Genomic DNA, 24,301 nt, shown 5'->3' on the forward strand with positions numbered 1-24,301 from the left:
GCTTGCCCTAGAAGTCATAGGCCTTGAGGGTTTACGAACAGCCTGAAATTACTACCAATTTTTAAAATTTATACATGTATTTGGGGAGAGGAGCTGTAATTTTAGGAGTCACAAATACGTTCAACTCATCAAAGGCTGATTCCCTCATTACAGTGAGATATCCCTGAGATAACTTACCCCCCCCATCCCTTCCATGGTCCCTTCAGAGAGTAAACACTCAATAAATATATTTTTTTTTTCGAATGGAATAGGTGAGACACTGCCTTTCTTTTTATCAAGGCAAAAGAAATCAATGATGACCTTTATATATATATTTTTTTTTCGGTGCTTCTGATCTTAGCTTCCCATTATCTATCTACCTGATAGGGTGATACGGGACTTTTAATCCTGGAAGAGACAGCAGTGGGATTTGGGGGTTCTGGAGAAGGTAATTTTGCCATTTCTACTGCTTGTTTTCTGTTGATGTGGCCTCAAGTGCAAGTCTCAGCACCTTCATATTTTCTTTTTTTTAAGATTTTATTTATTCATGAGAGAGACACAGAGAGAGGGAGAAGCACAGGACTTGATCCCAGGACCCCTGGGTCACGCCCTGAGCTGAAGGCAGAAGCTCAACAGCTGAGCCACTCAGGTGTCCCAGCTTTGTATTTTTTTTTTAATTAAAGATTTTATTTATTTGGGGGAGAGAGAGAACGTGCACCAGGGGAGGGGCAGAGGGAAAAGGAGACTCTCAGGGGGACTCTGCGCAGAGCTGGCCCTCGGGCTTGATCCCACAACCCTGAGATCGTGACCCGAGTTGCAATCCAGAATCGGCCCAGAATGCAATCGCCTGGGCCGCCCCAGCGCCCTGGTACCTTAACCTCCCGCGGCCCTCGCTCCCCTCTCTCCAGGTCCTCACCCAGCACGTGGGGCCGGCCTGCCCTTCTCCCGGAGGGTAGCCTAGGGACTGCTTGATGACCCCTCCCTGCTCTCCTCCACCCCGCCCGCTCGGAAGGAGGCAGGAGGTGTAAAATGCTAGGAGATGGGGAGCTCTTCCGTCACCACATGTTTGTCTGCTCCTGCCCTTCCGGGGGTACGTGCCTGGGCTCACATGTGCCCCAGCCTGCCGACGGGCTCGCACACACGCCGCGGGAGCGGGGCTTTGGCTGTGGCCCGACTGCACTGCTGCTCAATAAAAGATTAGACCCGGAGAAGCGAACGTAAGTTCCGAACCGGAGTGGCAAGGCCTCGATGACTAGCTAGCTGTTGGGATTGGCAGTGGGGGGTTAGCGTCAGGGGGAGGACTTGTTCTTGGGAAAAGCCCCGTGTCCAGGTGCTCCTAGCGGAGGCCCGTCCTTCCTTTGCCGCTCTCCGAATTTTCTGAGCCGCGCTGGCGGGAGAGGCCTGTGGTAGTTGGTGTGATCAAGAAACGGAGCTGGTTTTCACATGTGATACGTGGAAGGCTGTTGGCAAAAGATCAAGAGAGCAACGAAAGCTTTATCCTTAAATACCATGAGCAAGAAAACCTATGATTAGGAACTAGGGAGTGCTGTGCTTGGTCACACGTGCGTGGCCTCCTCTTGGGTGTATCTGGGCCCTCTGAGCCCATGTGGGGTCCCTTCCCTGCAGTGACTGTGACCTCGTCACTCGTCCAGCCTACACAGACACCCCCAGGCCAGAGGATGCTGGACATTGAGTTGTCCTTTGCTGTGTAAGAAATTCCCCCCAGTTCAGCTAGAACAAAACACAAAGCAAGACCCGACAACGTTAGGACGTTGGCTAACACCCTGGAGCTCTCTTAGTAATCCAGGAGCCTAGCTGGGAGTTTGTGGCTCGGGGCCCTTAGTGAGCTTGCAGCCAGGGCTGTGGTCCTCGGGGGATCAAGGTCAGCTTCGAGATGCTGTGACTCAAGTTTGCCTTCTGACTTGCCAATGGTGGCGAGTGTCATTTAGCCACTTCCAGGCCTTTTGCGTTGAGAGTCACATCATCCACGTGGGCTCTTGATAGGTCCCTTTCCTCCTACTTCCTTGACCTTCTGCTTCTCACTTAATTACCTACCATTGTTGATTATTAAATTTTGGTAGTGAGGAATTGTGACTACTCAGAATTCTGAAACCTAAGAATCCTGGAAAGGTCTTACATCGATTGCTTCCCTCTCATTGAAGTCTTGAATTATTGATACCTTCACTGTCATTTCCCTTCTTTTTTTTCCCTCCCGTCGTTTCAATTACTATAGTGCTTTATTATGGAGTAAAAAATGCCATCACTGGGGGATCCCTGGGTGGCTCAGCAGTTTGGCGCTTGCCATTGGCCCAGGGCGCGATCCTGAAGTCCCAGGATCCAGTCCCATGTCGGGCTCCCAGCATGAAGCCTGCTTCTCCCTCTGCCTGTGTCTCTGCCTCTCTCTCTGTCTGTCTGTCATGAATGAATGAATGAATGAATAAATAAATCTTTAAAAAAATGCCATCACTTAATTACCTAGGGTGATTTGTCTAAAGCCATTTTTGAGTTTCCCAAAAATGATCCTGAGAATTGGCTTGCTTGCCTGTTTTTGCCTGATTTCTCCTGAATCATTTGGGAAATGGGGGGATGGTACATTGCTTCCCGTTTTGAACGAAACATTCATAAGTAACAAAAATGTAAACTTGTTCCCTTCTGGGTAATTTTGCCCTTGCTACTTCCCTCCCACCTGCTGCTTAGCCACATCTTTATATTTGGTTGTTGCAGTTGAGGCTATGCTTGTTGACTTACGTTGACCTCTAGACAACTTGGAGCAGGAATTCTTGGATAAAACAAAGGAGATGGGTCTATCAGAAAGGAATAGCGATAGAGCGTAAAAGATGACTGGGCCCTTCCTAACCCAGCTCCAAGGCATTTTTCACACATTTTATCCTCCCGTCGTTTTCCATATATAGATGCATCTTAACCTTATTTCACTTTTCCTTTCATTCCCTCTCAGTCACGTGTCTCTTAACTCGTTGGGTTACTTGTTAGCTCATAATACCTTCAGCTATAAGTCGATACTGATTTCTGTGACACGTATACTATGGGTTGACTATGTCAAGCCTTTGCTCAGTTTTGAGGGAGAAGAAAAGAAATTAGGACTCATAGGGGCAGCAGGCATATGGACCGAAGAAGGGATTGTTTTCTGGTGTAAATGCTAAAATGGAGGAATTAGCAAAGCATTTTTGTAATTTTTTTCCCCTCTGAGCAGAGAAAGTTAATTTTAGTTACTTTTGCCATTTTTCCCATTGCGTTTTTGGTTGCTAATGTTTATTGGGGTGTGCTCTGTGCTGTTTAGCACGTGCTGCTTTGGTACTTTGTTGTGAATGACTGTTGAGTTCCGTAGTAGTAGTAGACATTGATGGCTATGCTGGGGATTAATCCATATACCTGTTTTGGGAATATTTCAGAAAACCTGGTGTATAAGCCACCGAGAGTCTTAATTGCCTAGGGCTCCCACGCCTCGGGAATCAAAGTGTGGTTAGATGGTTGCTTTAGGACTAATCACTTGTGAGCAAAGCATTAAAGTCTGATGCCAACTCTTAAAAGAGACAGAGGAAATGGGTTGGAAGTGTCCGAGAACATAATCTGAGATAATGACTAGAAGTTGCTGAGATCTTGCGGATGATGGTTAATCCTGAGGAACACGGTAATAGGTGCTTAAAATTTTATCGTGTCTGTTGTGAAGACTCCTTAAGCAGGTCCTGTGTTGGGAAATACCTACATCTGCATCGAAAATGTTGTGTTTTTCTCCTTTGATATTTTTCACTAAGCGTCATCTCCCAGAAATAATGTGAGCAGTTTATACCTTAGTATCCGGCACCCAGAGGCCGTCTGTAAATACCAGGTCCCTATCTCCTTCCATATTTATGCAAGTTGTTTCCCTGCATCATGAGCCTTCCAGAGCTCACTGGGTTCATTCTAGAGGTGTAGTATTAGAAGGCTTTTATAATACTGGGAGTGGAGGAGGTGGGGAAATTCAGTGAGAACGTGGACTAGAAACAGAGAGTGGAGAAGGAAGCAGGCCCAGTGAAGCCTCTTGTCCCTGTACAGGAGGCCTGCAGCTTGCAGCACATCGAGCAGGAGAGAAAAGCTGCTGGTCTGTAGCCAGGTGCCAGGGCTGGTGCTGCCTACACAAGGATGGGATGGGAAACAGTGTAGGAGGAGCTTGGGCCGGACAGCTGGCCATGGATCTGTCTTTCCTGGTCCCTAGCTTGGATACCTTGGCTAAGTCACTTGAGCTCCCTAATCCTCTGTTTCTTTACCTGTAAAATGGGGATGAAAACAAGATTAAATGAGATACATGCTTAAAGCAGTTAGGATAAAAAATAAAATAAAATAAAGCAGTTAGGATGGTGCCCGGCATGTAGCAGGTGCTGTGCCTAGCTGGAGGAGGGACTAGGGGATGGGACTATAGGGAAAGAGGACGCTGTCTGGCCACCTCGCTTGGTTTTACACAAACATGTGCAGCTCATTCTCACTCAGGGTCCTGGTGCACTCTTTCCTCTGCACCCTTCAGGTCTCTGTTTATATGGGACCCCTTCAGTGCGATCCTCCCCTAACCACCCCCATGGTAGAGTGGCCATGCTCCTCTGTCCCATATCCTGCTGATGCTTCTCCACAGCCCTATTGGCCCCAGAAGAAGGGAACTTGGCTGTGCTCACTGTTCTCTCCTCAGGACACAGTCAGTGCTTGGCTCATAGGACATGCTTGGTCCATTTATTGCAGCAACCAGGCACTGGCACGCAGGTTTGGTGGAGGGCCAGAGAGCAAATGTCTTAGGCTTTGTGGGCCGTATGGTTTCTGCGGCGACTGCTTGCAGCTCAGCCGTGGAAGGCAGAGTGTGGACAGGATGTAGACGTGGAAGCGTGGCTGTGGGCCAGTGTAATTTTATTTGGCGTGTGTGGGCTCCAGTTAATGGCTCCCTGGGCTGTCAGGGAGCGGCGAAGGTCAGGCACGGACCTGGGGGGCTCTGGTGGTTTGAGCTTGGTGAGCGAGAGTCCTCTCAGCAGTAGGGGGTGCGGTAGGGATGACTTGGGATTGGAAGACTAAGCCCGTAGCCCTGGTGGGGAGGCAGCCGGGGTAGCAGGGACAGCAACGGGTGGGGTGGGTGTGTGTGTGCTTCACCCACCAGGTGAGACCAGGGGGCCTGGCCTGGTAAATGGGAGCTGTGCTTGCAAATGTTGGGAGCTGCTTGTGTTAACCTTTAAATAAAACACTTCCGTGGAGGAATTCATTGTTTAAAATCCCCATGTAGGAAGAAATCTAATTTATAAGAGCCATAGATCCCCCATGGATCCTCCATGGATCCCCCATGGATCTCCCATGGATCCCCCATCACAAAGTTTATACACAGTGTATTTTCCACGTACTAAGCGTGCGGCTCTTCCCTAGGCTTTACCTGTCACTGGACACAAATTCTTCATCTTAGTGAAAGAAGAGGCGGCTTGAAAGGAGGTTTGCCCACAGTGCAGTTCCGCCGGGTTCAACGTGTGGCCGTTCCCACTTGCTTCTAAGATCCCTCTGCAAACACAACTTAATGAAAGAAGGTGTTACCCGAAACACGCATTTTACACCGCGTAGTTTCACTGGGGAAAGAATAGGTCAGTCCCCACGCGCTTCTGCACAGACACAAACGGGTCGGTCAGTGGAAGAAGATGTTGCTAGAAGCACGGTTCGTGCAGAACAGTGTGGCTCCAGCTAGGTGAGCGTATGGCTTTCCCCCCTGCTTCCACCCGTCTGCGTAGGGACTTTTAATGAACAAGGTGACAAGAGAGCCCCAGATTTCTGGGAAAGGTTTGTGTCTGGCGTGGGTTGCTCCGTTGGGGGGTCGACTTGGAGCTCACGCGTGGAAGTGGTGGACGCGCCTAACGTCATGCTAGACGTTTAGCCTTTAGTTCACAAGGACGCCTGTCCCTGTTCACCTGTGAGTCTCAGGCAAGAAGGGGAAAATAAAGAGGTGCTGGGTGACCAGGCTGGGTCAGACGAGGACTGCCGAGTTGCTTCCCGGCTGGACCCACCCAGTCGGTTGGGGACGGGGCCAGGCGTCCGTGTGTCCATGCTTTCCTAGGTGGGGACTGGCTGGCCCTCCAGCTTGGGCGCTTCCTTGGATTTCTTGAGTTTTGGCCGGTTCTGTTTCAGCTCTTTGGTGGGAAGGGAGACAGAGTTGCTTCCTTTTGTTGGCTAGCATGGGCTACGTTTTAAATAATTGTCCTAAGAACTATTGTTCACCGATGCCAGTAAGGAAAGAACACGGGGAAACGTACACCTTTTCAGCCCTTGGTTGTTGCGTGGATCTTATTTATGAGACCCTGCCCAATCCTTGGGGCTGCTTTGAGACCTCAGGGGATTCTCACCAGGGAATTATCTTCCGTCTGTTTTTACTACACTGTGGTTTTGGCTGAATACTTTTTACTTATTTTAATTTTTTTTTTTTTTTTTTTTAGCAGCGTTGGGAACCTGTACCCAAAGGCACAATCTTTTGCTTACTTGATTTCATATGGTCGCTGGGAACATCTTGATTTGTCCTTCACTCCTGTAACCTGGAGAAGAGTTTTCTTCTTGGCAAATAAGGAGGGCCTCAGAGTGGAGGGCTCTTGTGTGTGTGTTGTCGGAGGGGGATAGTAGGAGGTTTCGGTGATGGTCAGTCTGAGTTTCAGAGGACAGCGTGATCGGTAATCCTAGGATCCGAGCAATCAAGTTATTCCTGGCCCACATGAATAGAAGAATAGATAGAAAAGTTCAGATGGATGCATTTTCTGCAGAACGTACCAGGCTGGTAGTTTGTCCTCTTTTCTCCTTCTTGAGTCTCTTGTTGCACCTCCCACCCCCTCCCATGTTCCCCTTCTGCATCTTTGTGGGGCACCTTCTCCTTCGCACGTGGAGAGCTTTGGCTCACGTTCCCCTGGGGGGCTGCGGCTTACACTGGGCCTGACCCGGAGGGCTGGGAGCTCTGGTGGTGGATGTGGCTTGGGATCAAGCCCTGGGCAGGTTCGCACCGGACTAAGGAAACCCGGGATGGGGGTGCTTTCCTTGAACTTGCAAAGCAAGCCCCAGATGCAGAGCAGAGGCCCCCAGGTGATCAGGGCCCAGGCGGTCAGGGAGCACCCAGGCTGGGATCTGGCCCCCGGCGAGCTGGGTTTCAGAGGCAGGAGCCAGTCAGGGCAGGACCCTGGGCACAGGGCAGCCCCCAGACCTCAAGGGCTGAGGGCACACATCCATTCAGCAGCTGAGAAGCAGAGAGTCCCATCCAGGAAACCAGGTAGGGGACCCAGTCAGTGATCCGGGAGTGACAGGGAGCTCCTTACTGAAGGCCTTGGCATTTATTAATTTATGGCTACAGAATATGTTTATTGATCATCGTTTCATAATATGTTTGTTTATTGTGGTTGTTTATTATTTGCTCCTTTGCCGAGAGAGAAGACCCATCTCACTAGGTGGGGGGCTGCCGGGGAGGACCTGCCCCAGGCCCTTGCCACATCCTTCGGCCTGTTTACAGCTTCCTCTCCCTCGATTTCTCCGTCATTCCTTTCTTTTTCTCTCTGCTCCTTTTCCCTCATACTCCCGGGTCATTGTTTTGTCCCTCTTAAAGAAGAAATTAAGCTGGTAAAAACAGTTAGCATGATCCTCACCCCCCAGCCCCTCGGAGCCCTCATCTGAGTGGCCCGTGACTTGCCCATTTCTCAGGGACTGTTGCTCCCGTCCTTCTAAATGACTTCCGTTTAACCACTTGAGTCCTCATGCCTGCTGATGGCCCAGGCCTCAAGGATTCTTAGGAATGCTTTTCTTAGGAATGTTTATTTTACCTCTTGGGTCAGAGTTTGATTTGCTCCTGCCACCCATGCAGGCTCACTCAAACATCCCGTTTTCCCTCTTAATGTGAAAACATGAAATGAATATTAATTCATATGTTTATTCAGGTAAAGAGCTTAAATATTATACAAGGAGAGCATATTTTGAAGTTCTTTTTTCTTCCAGAAACTTGAATAAAGTTTATTTTTAGCTTTAATAGATGCTATTTGAAAAGAAATTTGGGTTCTTAATGATTTTTTTTTTTTTTAATGATTCTGACAAAATAAACTAGGCTAAGATAAGGGATGGGGGAAGAGAGGAAACATTTGAGTGTCTTCTCTTGCTAGGAGCTTTGTATTGTATCTTGATTGGTTCACTTAATCCACAGAAATCCTGTGAGGGAAGTAGAATTATCCTTATTTTATAGGTGGCATGATAATTGAGGCCCTTTCTATGGCCAAGTGGCTGAATGCCCTCCTGGCTGTGGGCTCGCCTCCAAACATTGTCGTCTTCCTCTCTGTTTTCTGGTCCTCTTGGGAGGTAGGAGGTGATGCCTCGTACTACTCCTAAAGCACCTAGCCCGTGGTGAGCACTTGGCTCCTCAAGAAGGATAGACGATGAGGATCATGCTGCCACGTAGTGCGGCCAGGGAGGGGAGGGGGGGTTGGGAAAGGCTCTGTCTCTCCTCCACCTTAGGACGTGGTGGTTGAGTTTGAGAAGTGCCAATCCAGAAACAAAATTAGCAAGTGTCAACACCCTGCTCTGTGCTTCCCCTGGACTGGCTTCTGAGTATCTGAGAAGACCAGAGTCTGTGCGAGTATATACAAATCACACACCCCCTCACCCCCGCATTTCAGGCAGAAAGTAACACCAGCATTTTCAACTAACACAGACAAAATAATTAGATGCCAGGCCATAGCTCTGCTCAAAGCCACTGTAGTCCCTCCTACCTAATTCCATCCTTGCATCTGTCCTGTTGTTTTGTGGTTGGGTTTTTGTGTCGGTCTCCTGCACTTGGGTAGAAGTGACCCAAGGAAGGTGACTCTGTCCCTTTCTTTTCTCAGTTTTTCAGTCCTTAGCACAGTGCCAAGTCCATAGTACACATCTGGCTAAAAAAATATATATATTTAAAACAACCTTGAGTTAATAGAGCATATATGAATAAAAGCCCATAGAAAATCATGCAAGTCACTTAGAGTAGGGAACATCAGTCGGTTGCAGGAAGCAAAGTAGGTAAGAGAGCGCAGTGTGATGGGCAATAGATGGTAGGTCTAGAAGTGCGGGTTCTGGCCTCCCTCGTGCACTAGCTATCTTTTTAAACCTGGGTGGTTTGACTTGACATGTCTGAGCCTCAGTCTTCCAAAAGGCAGGAAAGGAGACTAGAGGTGATCTTTCTACTGCTAATATTTGTGATTCTATAACTCTGGCTTAAGGATTTCAGCTCTAGAAAACCCTAGAAATCGCCTGTGTAGATTGCCAGTCAAGATTGAACTGGAGCATTCAGACTGGTTAACATCAGACTCTTAAGATCCATTCTCCTCTAGGGAGTCTTCTTGGACCAGAGATGGAAGAGAAAATCAGAGTTAACTCTCTGGGGCTCCCTATGCTTTGTCACTGTGAGCCCTTCTCTAAGAGACTGTTGTGGGGGGGGGGTGGATAGTGAGGGAAGCAGGGGCTTTGGTGTAAGCAATCTTGGGCTGGATTCCTTTTGTACTGCCCAAGAAGCTGCTAAGTTTGGAGGGGCTGATCTTTCTGAATATGATTCCTCATCGGTAAAATGGGCATAAGAATAGTACCTACTTGGGGATCTACTCCCTCTGCCAGACGGGGCAAGTGGATGCATAATGTAAAGTTGTGTGGAGTCGTGAGCGTTTCCCCCCTCTGACCTCAAATGGAGGATAGATGTGTGCAGAGGAGTGTATTGTCTCTTCCTGCCTTGTCAACTGTGGTCTGCATCTTGAGTTAGGTCGCTGATGGAGACATGATGGTGCCAGGGGAATTTAATGACCTCAAATAAGTAAACAGTTTCAGGAATAGATCAGATCCCTAAATAAAGGTCAGGGAAACGTCAAGAATATTAAAGTGACAGGAAAGCAAGTGATACATATGCAGAGTCAAATCAACATATTCCCTTTGCTTTCCCCAATGTCATGGTTCTTCAACTAAACTTTGAAAAATACTATGTTTAAAAAAAAAAAACCATAATATTAGCTTTTTTTTTTTTTTTAACATCTGTGGACTATTGAATTTATTGCTTAATGTAAACATCATAGATGCCTGCTGCGTGGTGCTCTGTCCTTGGGACTGTGATAATAATACTGCTTTCTGGTGGGACGTGTGTGTGTTTAGAGATGTTCATAAGCAAAGGAATTGACTTTCTTGAAGTTGAATTGACAGACAAAAGTGAGGTAGTGGTATCAAAGTGCTAATTTACATATTTCTCTCAGAAGGGAAGAAAGAAAATCAATTCTCATAAGAGATGAAACCAGTGGTGCAGTTCTGTTTAGGTGAATGCCATTGTAGTTTGATCTAATAATGTATTTTAGTATGTTTCTGAAACACGTTTTATTTTGCTAATTGAAGTTTGTGATTCAAAGAATTAATTAAAAACTGAAGATGGAAAATGGTACTGGTATCTGGTACATCTCCCAGTTTAAAAACGTTCAATCGATGTGTTATTTTTCAAAACACGGTATTCGTTTGAGAACCTGAATTGCAATAAACAGCTAAGTAGGTTGGGTAAATTAATGTGGCTCAGGAAATTATTTGCTTAACAGACTTGTTGACATGATCAATTTTTTGCAAAGATTCCATCTGTGCTCTCCCTCTGTCTCTTTTCTTGTTCTCAAAAGGTTTTAAGATGACCTAAAATAACACATAACTCAGCAAGATGAGTAACTTAAAAATAGGTGAAGATGTACAAATGAAATGCTGTACGGAACAGCATTCTTACTAGTGACACAACTGACATTTTGTGCCGGGTAATTCTTTTTGGTTGGGGGCTCTTCTGTGCATTGACCTGTGTTTAGTAGCATCTGTGGTCTCTAGCCAGCAGAAAGCAGCAGCCTGTGCTCCCTTTAAACTGCAAAAACAGGGCACCTGGGTGGCTCAGTGGTTGAGTGTCTGCCTTCGGCTCAGGTTGTGATCCCGGGGTCCTGGGATCGAGTCCTGCGTCAGATTCCTTGCAGGGAGCCTGCTTCTCCCTCTGTATCTCTGCCTCTCTCTATATCTCTCATGAATAAATAAATAACATATTAAAAGAAAACAAACTGTGAAAACAGAAAATGATTCCAGATATTGCCAAATGTCCCCTCAGTGGCAAAATTGCCATGACCTGAGAACCAATACCAGAGGGTATTTTAGTCCACCCAGCTGACCGTAACAGCATGTGATAGACAGAGGACTCAGACCATTTATTTCTCAGCATTTGGGAGGCCAGTAAGTTCAAGAGCAAGCCACTGGCAGATTCGGTGTCTGGTGAGGGCCTGCTTCCTGCTTCATAGAGCTTAGAGCTGTGTCCTCACCTGGTGGAAGAAGCAAGAGAGCTCTGTGGGATGTTCCGCATAAGGCACTAATCCCATTCAGGCGGAGTCCACTTTCAGGACTTAATCACTTCCCAAAGGCCCTCCTTCCAGATACCATCACATTCGGGGTTAGTGTCCAACATAAGAATTTGGGGGAAGCTCAAACTTTCAGTCTACAGCAGAGGGTAAAGTAAAATCCAGTGTGAGGTTGGTGCTGCAAGCAGACCCATGAAATCTTGGTGGTGATGGGCTACACAGACTTTGCCCTGTGATTGCCAGTGATTGAAGGAGAGAAATATAATGAATTATGTGCATTGTGGGGTTCCCAGGGTAACATCAGACCATCACCCAGCAGAAGCACACCTGATCGTATTAGCGAGAACTGACAACATTTTCTTCAGGTTTCTTTCTCCAAGTAGCATGAAGCTTCTGGTGGGCAAAGAGTTTTGTCTCCTGTTGTGCCCAGAGGCATACCTGGCCCATAAGTGCTTCATAAATATTTTTATAAAAGAGGAGTCTTGACACGGTGGATACTGTCTAATAGAGGCTCTTCCTCACTTGGTACAGCAGGGTGGCAGGACTTCTATGGCTGTTTGTTACCATATCATTAAATGGAAGCAGGCATTCTGAGTGGTATCATCCAAAATGAACGTCAGCAAAATCAATTAAATGAGCCCCCATTACAGCGTGGGCCAAGATTATAGCCCTGTCAGGGCCTGACTCAGTCTGTGTCGTTAGATTTTAGGATACTGGGGAAAAAGGAGGTTGCCTATTTTTCATGCAGTGGCGAGCATGATAAATGTTTCTGCTCTATTTGAGTAGCGTGGAGTTAGAGGTAAGAACACCTGAGAGATGACGCTCAGAAGGGGCAGGTGAATAGCCACGTGCTTTACCAGTCAATGGGCTAAGAGAAAGTAGAATTTGAGCTGAGCCATGGTGACCGTTGTCACCAACATTATTCATCAACGAGTACTTAAATGTGCCAAGCACTGTGCTAAGCCCTTTTCATCCATCATCTGCCTGCATCCTCCCTACCTCTGGGGCCCATACTTTAGAGAGGAGTCAAGTAGCTTGGCCACAGCGTGGCCCTGCGATGCACCCAAGAGTTCAAATTTGAGCTCAGGTCCTTCCGTACAGCTCTGCTTCATGCACACTGAACACCCTATAGCATGAGAATAACAGCCTGAAATAACTGTAAAGCAGTTCAAGCCAAGTTCTCCTTCGAGCCATAAAGAAAAATAAGACAACTCCGTAAAAATCGTAATCAGTTTTAATTTCCTCGCAAGCCATTTGTGACGAAGTACTCCTATGGAGATGTTTGTGAATGAGGTGACTTCCTATATGGCAATTTTAATAACCACCCCAGCTAACATTTATTGTGCACTTACTGTGTTCTGTGTGTTATTCTGAGTGCATGTGTGAATTCTTTTACTATGCACAACAACCTCAGGAGATAGGTGGTATTATTACTAACATTTTGTAGATGAGGAAATGGGCATAGAAATAGTTAATTGTCTTAATTAGGTAGTAACTGTTGGTGTTTCTAACCACCGCGGAAATTGGTAGGAATCCAGTAATGATCGTCTTAACGATAGAATTATTTTCTATCAAATTTTAAAATGTTGTTTATAGGTTTTGGCTTGAAGGTTAACAAAATCCTGTTTTGAAATAAAGTTGTTTCAGGTGGTTGATCGGATTCCTTTTTGGATGGAGGCAGTTGGCAGTTAATTAAGATTACAGGCATGGTCCGTGCAGTTTTTTAAATTATTCATTTCCATACCTATAGTTTTTTAAAATATTTAATATCAAGAAACGGGATAGCTGAACATTGTCTTCATAACCCCATGTTACACGTCAGTCTCCACCCTTTCTTTCTTTCTTTCTTTCTTTCTTTCTTTCTTTCTTTCTTTCTTTCTTTCTTTCTTTTTTTTTTTAGCATAAAAAAGACTTTACTGGTGAGCCTCATTCCGTATGCAGGTAACATTGATGATCCTGGTGAACTAATGAACTTTGGCCTTAGGGCACATGCATTCTGGATGGGTCTTTAAAATGCATGTGCCACATCTTGGGAATGAGTGAGGAATTAGAGAAAAGCAAGAGTGGAAGGAAGGGCTTGGATTGATAGACACAATTGAATATGCTAGTTGGGATCTAGTTAAGAGGCCGAATAATTCATTATTTAGGAATCACCTTCAGAGATAGCAGTGTTAAAAAAATTAGCATATTAGTTTGTATATAGAAAAGATTCTTTAAAAAGATGGCCTTTGCTGTAACCCCAGGGTCTTTTTCATACACGAAGCATTCGAATTTGTCAAAATGATTGAGACTCAGTTGAGCATTTTCACCTTGAGTAGCATTTAATATAATTTTATTCAACTTTTTCCAGCAATAAAAACACTTAATAGCACGTGTTTATTTTTCTATTGTATTTTAAGCTAAATACCAGAGGTTGCCATTCATTTGCTCTTTCAACCAGTATTGACAATGGTGCCTTTTATGTAGAGCAGTGGACAATTGGAACAGACTAGTACGTAATTTAATTCAACTTAGCATCTCTGGGAGAAGGACAATAAACAAATATGAAGGATCTAACATGGGGCAGTAGATGCTAGGAAGAAAAATAAAGAAGGGAGTGAAGTGGTGGGCACGCTGTTTTACACAAGGCAGTTGGAGAGGGCCCCCCCCCGGAAGAGTAACATTTGAATAGAGACCTGGAAGATGGGGGGACGGTGAGGGATTGGAGCATGGTAGCTAATACCTGGAGTGAGTCCCAGACAGAGGCTGTGGTCAAGGTAAAGGTGCTGGAAGATGCCTGGGGCACCAGAGGTCCAGCAACAGACCAAGATGGGTTGAGTGGAGTGGTAACAGCTGGGATCAGAGACCTGTGGGTAGAGTGGTAGGACCCGTATGGCATTGCCATGTTTTGGGGTTTGTTCTGGGTGAAGAGGAAGCTGCGGGGGACTCCAGCAGGGGTTGTGGAGCATCTGGCTTATGTTTTAGAAGGGTTACTGGCTGCTGTGCTGAGGCAAGGATGGAAGCAGAGAGTGAGAGTAAGAGTGAGCAGTAGCAGCGGGCTAGGGTAGCATGTGACAAGGCCGTGGGGCTGGCTCTCCAGCAGCCCGTTGTCTGCTTAGTGAGGAAAATTCGAAGTGTGTGAAGGAAGTATGGTAAGTTCAGGCTTCGATGACCTTAAACATCACTGGAAGTTTAAAGGCAAGCTCTTGTCGTTAGTTGAGCTTCTTGTAGTATGAAGGCTTTGGGAGTTTGGAAAAGTTGGACGGCACAAAGGTGGAATCATTTAAAGGGCAGTGTCCAAAGTGATATGTTGGATGTCTACTCTAAGCTCCAGGGTGTGCTGAAATATTTGTAAATGGAGCATGAGTGTTTGAATCAGAACAAAAAATGAAGAATAAATTGTAGGGCTGCAGTGGACCATTTTGAGAAGCTTTGACTAATTGTAGAAAGAAAAGTAGAGCCCCTGACAACCCAGCAAATTTGGAAAAATGATCTATTTAGAGAGAGCCCTGTTGGGACTGTGATTTGATGTGAAGAAGGAAATGGAATCCTGGAACATGGCACTGTGCTTACAGGTTTTTCTGCTTATATTGTGTTTGAAACATTTACAGCCCTCACAGTTCGCTGACTCCATTTTCCCAGAATTTAAAATAATACTCCCCTCTTGGGGTTGTGATTCTGATTAAAAATGCTGGCTTATGGACTAAGAGCTTGTGGCTATATATGTGATGAAATGGACTTTCTTTCTTTCTTTTTTTTTTTTTGTTACACTTTCTCCTTGATTTCTTCTTCTTCTGCCTTTGTTTTTTCTTCGAGGGCTTTGTTGGAGATATGTAAGGGAATCACATAATTCTTATTTGGGAATTTATCTTTCCTCTGCTTATTTTTCCACCCTCTGTTAATATGTGATATAAACAGTCTTCCCCAGGGAGAGTAATTGTAATTCTGCAAGCTGAAAAATTTAACTTCAGGTGAAAAATCAGTAGCAGAAGTTGATGAACCTTAAACAATAAATATTTGTATTTTACGCAGCTGCCACTAGCAATTAAGAGAAAATAACTAAGTGGAATGGAGTTGAAGTCACTCAGACACTCTGAGGGGTTCCGGGTGCATTTACAGGACAGGATGGCAAGCTATTAGGGAAGGTTTTGTTGAATGTCTATGGCACATTGCCACCTTGTGGCTGCAACTTTTCCTTTTAATGTAAAAGAGCAAATTCCTGATATTAAATCTACGTGATAGAAACTTATTTTATCTTTTCCCAGTTGTTTATGATTTAAGTTGATAACAAAAGATTTGCCACCTCTTGAAAGGTTATATAATACAGGGTAGGAGAATTAAAGAGAACGCTCTTATTCTTAGCAGAAGTGTGCTGAAATTTTGAGGGGGTGAAGATCCATAATGTCTGCAAAAAACTACTCCGTGTGGGGATTGGAGACAAAGAGAAAATGAACAAAAACAGTGGGGCAAAAGGTTAACTCTTCACCAGTGGTCATGGAAATCAGGATGCTCATTGTAGTCTTAAAACATTTTTTTTTATGTCATTGCAAATTTTGTTCTGAAATTTTTCAGATTAAAAAAAAAAAATTGGCAGGAGGGGGCGCCTGGCTGGCTCAGTCAGTAGAGCATTCGACCCCTGATCTCGGGGTTGTGAGTTTGAGCCCCACGTTGGGTGGAGAGCCTACTTTAAAATTAAAAATATTTTTTAAATTGGCAGGAAAAAAACTGGGATAAGGGCATAAAATGGAGCCAAGAAGGAGGCAGAAATAACTTCTACATTGTGTAATGATGAGACTACGTTTGGACCACTGATTGCATTTTCCAGTAGCTGATGTGTCATTGACCAGGGTTCCCTTGAGCTAGTTTGGTGTCCTTAAGGTTTCAGGCCAAAGTGTCTAAAGTTAGATTCGGTTCCTTCTTGGAGGTCGTCCTAGGTAGGACACTGTTGTAGTGAACAGCAGACTCATCAAAGAGCTTCCAAAAGTGCAATCTGGAATTGGAATCCCTTTTCTCTACTGATCTGGCTTGATCCTGAAGTGGATGCACCGCAAGTTTTTTGGGGGAGACCTCTCACAAGAACACTAAGTGGCAATGAAATACAGTAAAAACCTGGTAGGGAAAAAATTTGAGGTGGGTCTTACTGACAAGTGCTTGAAATCCAGCTGTTCAGTGTCACTAAAGAATGCAGTGAGCTTGGAGGGGGGAGTTGGCTTCTTGTAATAGCTGAGCCAATGAGTCCGTTCCACCTCAGTGGGCTTGGGGGAGTTACTCATAGGGTTAAATTTCTTTTCGTGCCATGGTTTTGAATATGCTTCCGTGCAAAGACAGACCAATGGATGATTTTTGTCCCTCAATTTCATTTTCCTATAAAATATATCCTTGATAGTCTTAATTGGAAAAAAATGCAGACAGGTATAAGCAGAAATCCTTCTCTCTGCCCAGGAAAACCACACAAAATAAATCTCAGGGAGGCATCCTTAAAAATGCCCAGATTTGGGCAGTGCTACTGAACTCTTCTCTGAATTTAAATTTCTACCAATATTTTTCTGTGGCATTTGGAATTTCCACGAATACCTTCCGTACTTCTTTCTTGTTGTTAATTAACCGTCTGGATATAGGTATATGCATATGGATATTTTTGTCCTTAATAACCGTCTAGACACATATATATGCATATGTACTTTGAAGGTGAACATTTTTGAAGATGTGGCCCTGTTCGAGTATGAAAGGTTTTCTTAGAAAAGGAGGAAAGATCTTGAAATAAGTGTTGCGACACAAGGGATTCTTTTGTAGAAAGCTGTCTCTTGAAGTGGTTTTAGTTTCTCTGATTCTCGTGACAGGTTTTCTTTTAAAAAGCTATAAAGCAGTATAGGGATGTATTGATTTGCATTAAGGGCTGTGGCGCTTAGAAATTGTCGTTCCCTGCACATATTTGTGAGCACCAGAAGCTTGGGGATTATCTTTTGTGAACACTAAAGCAGTGATCTATCGATTCTCAATAGAACAGTATTATTCATTTTTCTTAGAGGTATCATGGTCCATAGAAAGACACATATTTGACCCAATGACTCAGGACACATACCCAAATATCACTTTATCAGACATTTTATGACACAGTACTTCTTCCTCATTGGACTCTAACAACTTTTATTATATTAAAAAAAATACTAGTTAGAGCTACTCAACTTGCTTTCACAACCCATTAATTTGTTGCGACCTAGAGCCTAAAAATGATTGCTGTTGAGATTTTGCAGCCGGCCAGAATGTTTTTCAGATGCACGACCCCCTGAACTGTCTAACCACATGAGAAGCAGGCTTGGGGACAGGGAGTGAGAGAAGGATAAGAAGAGAAGAGCAGGTCACTGGGGTTGCCAGCTGGCTGTGTTGAGAGTGTCCTCAGTGAGTGACGTCCTTGTCTTTCTTTCTGCAGCTTGACCACATCCTCTCCCCTCCACCCATGCCGTGTCGGAAATGCAGCAACCCCGATGTGACTTCTGGCCCTGCAAAGTCCCTGAAGTTTAAAAGACAGCTGAGTGAGGATGGACGAGAGCTGCGGCGGGGCAGCCTGGGAGGGGCTCTGACAGGTGAGTCCTGAGTGGTGGACATGGAAGAGGAGGAATCATGCTGCGTGGACCCCGGAGTCCCGCCGCGCAAACTGGCCTGCTTCAGAATGGGCTTGCCCCTCTGCAGACCGTTTTGCAAAAGCTGATCCAATCCAGAGAGCAGTAAAGTTGAGGATTTGACTGATAGTTTCTTCCTGAAACAAAATTGACATACAATAAAAAAAGGGACCTGTTTTAAGTGGACGTGTGTATGGATTTTGGCAACTGTGTACTGCGGCTTAGCTGCCACCTCAGTCGAGACATCAAGTGGTTTCTATGCCCTGATCTGATCATCCTCACGCCCACTCTTCATTTCTTGGCTGCAGGCAACCAGAGATCTGCTTTTCGTCACTGCAGCTTAGGTTTATCTTAAAAATTTGACATTAATGAAATCAAACAGTGCATGTTCTTTTGTGTCTGGCGTCTTGGGCTCAGTATATTTTTAAGATTCATCTATGTTGGTGCATGTTATCAGTCGTGTATATTGAACTTTATAAGAAACTGCCAAACTGTTTCCAAAATTGTACCATGTTACATTTCCCACCAGCAACAGATGAGCGATCTAATTGCTCTGCATCGTTGCCAGCTTGTGGTATTGCCAGCCTTTTTAATTTTAGCCATTTTAATGGGTAAATAGTCCTATCACATTGTGGATTTAATTTGTATTTTTTTTTTGATGACTAAATGATGTTGAACATCCTTTCATGTGCTTGTTGGACATTCTTTTATCTCCAGTGAACTGTCTCTTCAAATCTTTCATCCGTTTTTTTCTTTGACACATTTTTAAAATCATGTTAAAATTAATTTAAAAACTTTTCAAATACAGAGAATCCAAAAATCAACTTGTACTGACTTGAAAGATAGCCAACCTAGGATAATTTTAAGCATTTTTTAATAACTCAGAGTATCTTTCATCCATTTTTTTTCTTTCACACGTTTTTTAATCATGTCATTAAAATTAATTTAAAACCTTTTCAAATGCAGAGAACCCCAGAATCACTTGTATTGACTTGAAAGATAGCCAACTTAAGATAATTTTAAGCGTTTTTTTTTTAACAACTCAGAGTATAAATTTTCATGTTATTAAATTTTAAGTCACTGAAGGTTAGATTTCTATTTCATTCTGAGTGCTTTTTCCTCTAATATAAATATCTTTGGAAAAACTGTATTTTAAATCCCAAAGCAGTGTTTTCTCTGCACATGACAGGCCTCTCTGCCAGTTCTTAAATGGTCTGAAAAATAAGTTGAGTTATTCACATTTTCTTGAGAATTACGGATTTTGACTTTTTGGAGTTAAAATTTCTGGGAACAGAAGTGATTCCAACATTGGGCTCAGTAGAGTCTAGAACCTTTGACCCATTGTGGCATAGTGCTGGAATGCAGGGTGAAACTGAACTCAGGCCAAAGGGAAGAAATTTGTCAAAAAAAAAAAAAAACAAAAAACAAAAAAAACACCCTGCACTTCACTAAGTTTAAGTAAATGTTCAATGCTTGAGTTTTACTGATGTTCCTTCAATGCTTAGCGAATTTTTCTTTGCTTTCCTTTTATAGATTCGGACTATTTTTTTTTTTTTTATTCCAGGGAGATCCTAAAAATTAGGTAGTCCAACCCTTATTTTGTAGGTGGGGGAATTAACTATTAATGGTTAAAATACTCATCCCTTTGCTTACTCATTTCACTTAGGAAATGTACTTACTTTGGTTAGGCTATTTTTGATCAAAAGGAAGAGCAGTGATGGTTCTCTCCAATTTTTGCTGGAGGAGTTGACTTCAAGCTTTATTTTTTATTTTTTAAAGATTTTATTCATGAGAAGCACACAGAGAGAAGCAAAGACATGGGCAGAGGGAGAAGCAGGCTCCTCGCAGGGAGCCCTATGCAGGACTCAATCCTGGAACTCCAGGATCACACCCTGAGCCAAAGGCAGATGCTCAACCGCTGAGCCACCCAGGTGTCCCGACTACAAGCTTTAAAACCACACAAGGCTATATAGGTCTTGATGCAGATAAATGACCTGAATCGTGAAATTGGCTTACAGCTTTAAAAAAAAAAATCTGAGATTGATTCCCATTTTGTAAATTGTGTGCTATACAGTTTTTTTCGATAATTAAATGTTAGGTCAGATAATTTTCAAAAATGTTTATTAGCCCTTAGGAGAGAGAGTTTAAAAGAATCTCATGAACATCAGTCTGGTTTTTAAAAAGGTTGCTTGTAAGTTTTATTGGAATATGAAGAAAACATTCTAATTGGTCCTCTAAATAGCTTAGCTGAGGATTTAATGAAAGAATTTATGCAAAGCACTTAGCCCAGTGATGGGGTGGCAATTAGTACTATGTGCAGCATGAATTGAATTGCAGTTGATGGAGAACTTGGGCTTCTGAACATCAGTTTGGATCCCTTATCCACTGAGTTTCTACTTCATGTCAGGCAGTGTGCTAAGAGTCTGGTTGGAGCAGATAGAAAACCTCACTTCTGATATTTAGGAAACCTAATGTCCACTAGTTACAGGCAACTTGAATAATCGTACGTGATCTCACCTTGGGATATACTTGTTGCTAAACTTAATTAAGTCATACTGGTTTTTGTCTTCAGAAATCTGTGCCTGATAGATTTTATATGTTAAAGACCAGCTTATCTTCCTATTGCTTAGTCTTGTTTTAATCTAAAAGTCTTTTTTGGGGGGTGGGGGCTCTACTGCTTTCTTTAAAACAAAGTTTTTGTGAAGACTTGTAGCTTAAAACTTTTGCCACTCAGATTCATTAAACTTAGCTCTTTGAGAGGAAGATCTGTGATGTTTTCATCTACTTATCACTAATAATAATGACCGCTGGGTGCCTGGGTGGCTCAGTGGTGAGCGTCTGCCTTTAGCTCAGGTCGTGATCCCGGGGTCCTGGAATCAAGTCCCACATTGGAGTCCTCCCATGGGGAGCCTGCTTCTCCCTTTGCCTGTGTCTCTGCCTCTCTCTGTGTGTCTCTTGTGAATTTAAAAAAACAAAACAAATTAAAAATAATAACAGCTAACTTTAAGAGCTTACTGTGTGGCATGCACTGTTTATAGAGAATTTATTGACTTAGTTCTTAAATATATTTATCCATTTTGAGGGAGGTAGTCTTATCCCCATTTTATGGATGAAAACACTGAGGAACAGGTAGTTGGAACAGCACAAGATCGTGGTGTTCACGAACAACAGAGCCAAGACTTGAACCTGAGTGTTTTGACTCCAGAGTCGTCCTTGTAACCACTGCACTGTTCCTAACACAGTAGGTACTTAGTAAACTCCTGCAGGATTAATTGGAATGAACCCTGGGTGGGAACGTTTATGCTCATTTGGAATCCAGGGCTAACTCAATCCGTAGGGATCCTTGTCCCTTAATTACAAAAGTAAATTAAAACCATGCACTTAGTCCATGATAAAAAAACCCATGAAGTTTGCACATTTGTTAACCTAGCCATTCTCTTGCTCAGATTTCATCAGAGGGAAATAATTGTGAATGTGTGCGGAGAAATAACACTAGTTATATTTATATCAGCACCATTTATTATAATTAAAATTGAATATCATCTAAAGACCTGGCAAAAGATAATGGCTAAACATACATATATACACATAAAATGGAAGACCATTACAAGCATTAAATATCATGTTGTAAAAGAGTTATGTTTTAACACTGACAGAGACTCACAATATGTTTTTATAGGAAATCCCATTGCGGAATGGTCTCAGGGCATTGTTTGCCTCATAGGACTTGCTGTAAATGTGATTCAATAATTGTATGCTTAACAAGAAGGAGGAAAACAATTCATGTCTGCCAAGGAGTTTTCTCATACTGGGATGGGAGTCAGCTGGGTTCCCTATATTAATGGGCACATGAAGGATGCTATGGTCTTTCTTACACCCTGCAATTCAATCCATGAGACCATGTTTTTGCCACTGAGGTGTTTTGTTTTGGTTTTGATTTTTTTTTTTTTTGTATTAGTTGGCTTATCAGTAGGTGACAGTAATATTGGAAAACAACAAAATTTCAGTGGTAGAGACAAGTGTTTGTTTCTCACGTAGCTACAGGTCAGCTGGGTTTTGGATATTTTCATCTGAGCTCTGCTGGGATTGGTTGTAGGATGCTGTTTGGGTCCACATTTGCTCCACCTGCCTGTCTTCTTTCTTGGACCAGCAACTACCCAGAGCATTATGTTCTGGTGAAAAACAGGAGTAGCAGAGTGCATGTCCACCAGGTCAGGCAGGTTTCAAGCCAAGAATTGGGACCAATAATTCTGTTTGTCATCATTGGCTTCTTTAGTTAAGACAGTGTTTTACAATAAAAATATTTGCATGTATTTGTTTTTTAAAATTATAAGTGATATCTGTTTAATATAGACAAATTAGAAAATGAAGGGGAGGAAGCGAAAAGCCCTTACCTCTACCATACATTGATAGCCATAGTTGAGCTTTTGGCATTTTCTTCCCTAACTAAAATTTGGGGTGACCTCAGGGTATTAGATTAAAGAAAAATGCCATCAGTACTTTAATTTTATTTTTTTTCTAATTTTTTGTAATTTCCTTATTTATTTACTTATGATAGTCACACACAGAGAGAGAGAGAGAGGCAGAGACACAGGCAGAGGGAGAAGCAGGCTCCATGCACTGGGAGCCCGACGTGGGATTCGATCCCGGGTCTCCAGGATCGCGCCCTGGGCCAAAGGCAGGCGCCAAACCGCTGCGCCACCCAGGGATCCCAGTACTTTAATTTTAATTATTTATTTTGCAAGGCTAGCTTTTAAATAATAAACCCGGAGCTTATGATGTCCAACTCTGCCTGAAAATTTTTTTTTTCTTTTTTGAGGCTAAAGGCATTTTTTTCTCTTCATGGTATGCAACTTGTTCAGTCAGCACCCAGAAGCATCATGTAAACGCTACATGGGCTCTGGAGCCCCCTAATGAGTAAAAGGAACATTATTCTAATCATTATATGGACCCTTAAGTCAAGGCATAAATATGTGAATAAGTGCCTGACAGTTCGCAGCAAGGAAACTAGGGGGTGAAGAACACATCAGGATCTTGCGTCCTGGCTTCTTGATAGGCCAAGGAATGCCCCGAACCCTGCTCCTGAATTTCACAACCGTGATGTATGTTGCAGCCCTCATAGTCAGGAAAGGCAGGATTCTTTTCCTTTTGGAGAAAGCTGTGTTTTTCAAAACAGAGTGGCTTGTTTGGAATGTAAAACAAAGAGGAATTATCTGTGCTTGTAAGGTGCATCTAGGAATAATAAACCATCTCTGCAAGTATATAAACCAGGATTTCTGACACAGAATGTGGTGTTCTGTCTTGGGGGGAGGGGAAATAGATATTTTTCTTTCTCAAACTCTTGGAATCAGTTTGGAATACCCTCTGAAAAAATTTTAAAAGCATTTCAGAGTGAATTTTACTTCAAGAAGGAAAGGGGGGGGAAACAGCCCAATCCTAGACAATATCTTTTTCTTTAAAATTAATCTGGAGGCCTTTGTGTTTCGGTGCTGTGTAGCATGGGTGTCTCATCCTAGAGGCCTCCTTAGCATAGTGGACGAGGCAAAGAATTGAGATTACAGTGAATTTACATCAAATAAGACTTTTTTTAAATGGGCAGCCTTGGTGTTTAGTAAATATCACTCCTAAATATTCTCCCTGATGCCCTCCATGTCTTTATTTTCATAATTCCATCAAAAGAATGCTTAGATATAATGATGTGTATAGAATGCTGCAGCAAGCAAACCAGAACATACCAACAGCCTAGCCCAGTACTCATTTATTTCTTGTTCATGTGCATTGTGCAGGTTAGCAGGCAGCTGTCTTCTTCGTGGTGAGTCAGGGAATCATGCTCCTTCCATCCTCTGGCTTTATTCTTCCTTGTGGCCTTAAGGTGGATGCTGTGCTTCCAGCTGAGAGAAGTGGAAAAACAGAGGAGAAAGCTTTCCAGCTCCTTAAGAGCCCCGGCCTGGAAGAGACACGTTCTTGTTGTCCATTCATTCTTTCTTTCAGGATTCTGGAACATGATCACATGGCCAAATGCCAGCCTGGTGGCTGTTGGGTGGGGGGTGGGGGTGCATCAGAATGGTCCTTGCTGGTCCATTGCCTCTGTATGCAACTATACCAGGGGCAGTGGCAACATGATGCTTGGTAAGTTGTAGAAGCCTGAGAGAGAAGTTGGTTTCAATAAAGAAAATGGGATAAACTCAGTTTTCAGTATGTTAAGTTTGAAATACCTCTAAGACTTGCTAGCTGGGCATGTCAGATAGGACTGTGGAATCACAGAAAGGGAGACAATTGTATTTGGGGCAGGAAAGGATGGGCTCCATCTCAGAGAGGAAGATGATGATAAGAAACTGTCTATGGAGTCAACAGTATGGTCACTGGTTATGT

General features: G+C 43.6%; 1 protein-coding gene across 1 annotated transcript in view; it reads left to right on the forward strand.

Annotated features, from left to right (window-relative positions):
- Nucleotides 1–24,301, forward strand: part of MAST4 (microtubule associated serine/threonine kinase family member 4) — a 537,692-nt gene that overhangs the window by 123,730 nt on the left and 389,661 nt on the right. The window contains exon 2 of the mRNA XM_077896497.1: nt 17,740–17,893. Within this exon, the coding sequence (XP_077752623.1) occupies nt 17,740–17,893 (154 nt within the window). The remainder of the gene's footprint in view (nt 1–17,739; nt 17,894–24,301) is intronic.

The sequence above is a fragment of the Canis aureus genome, chromosome 5, assembly GCF_053574225.1.
Source record: "Canis aureus isolate CA01 chromosome 5, VMU_Caureus_v.1.0, whole genome shotgun sequence".
Taxonomy (NCBI): domain Eukaryota; kingdom Metazoa; phylum Chordata; class Mammalia; order Carnivora; family Canidae; genus Canis; species Canis aureus.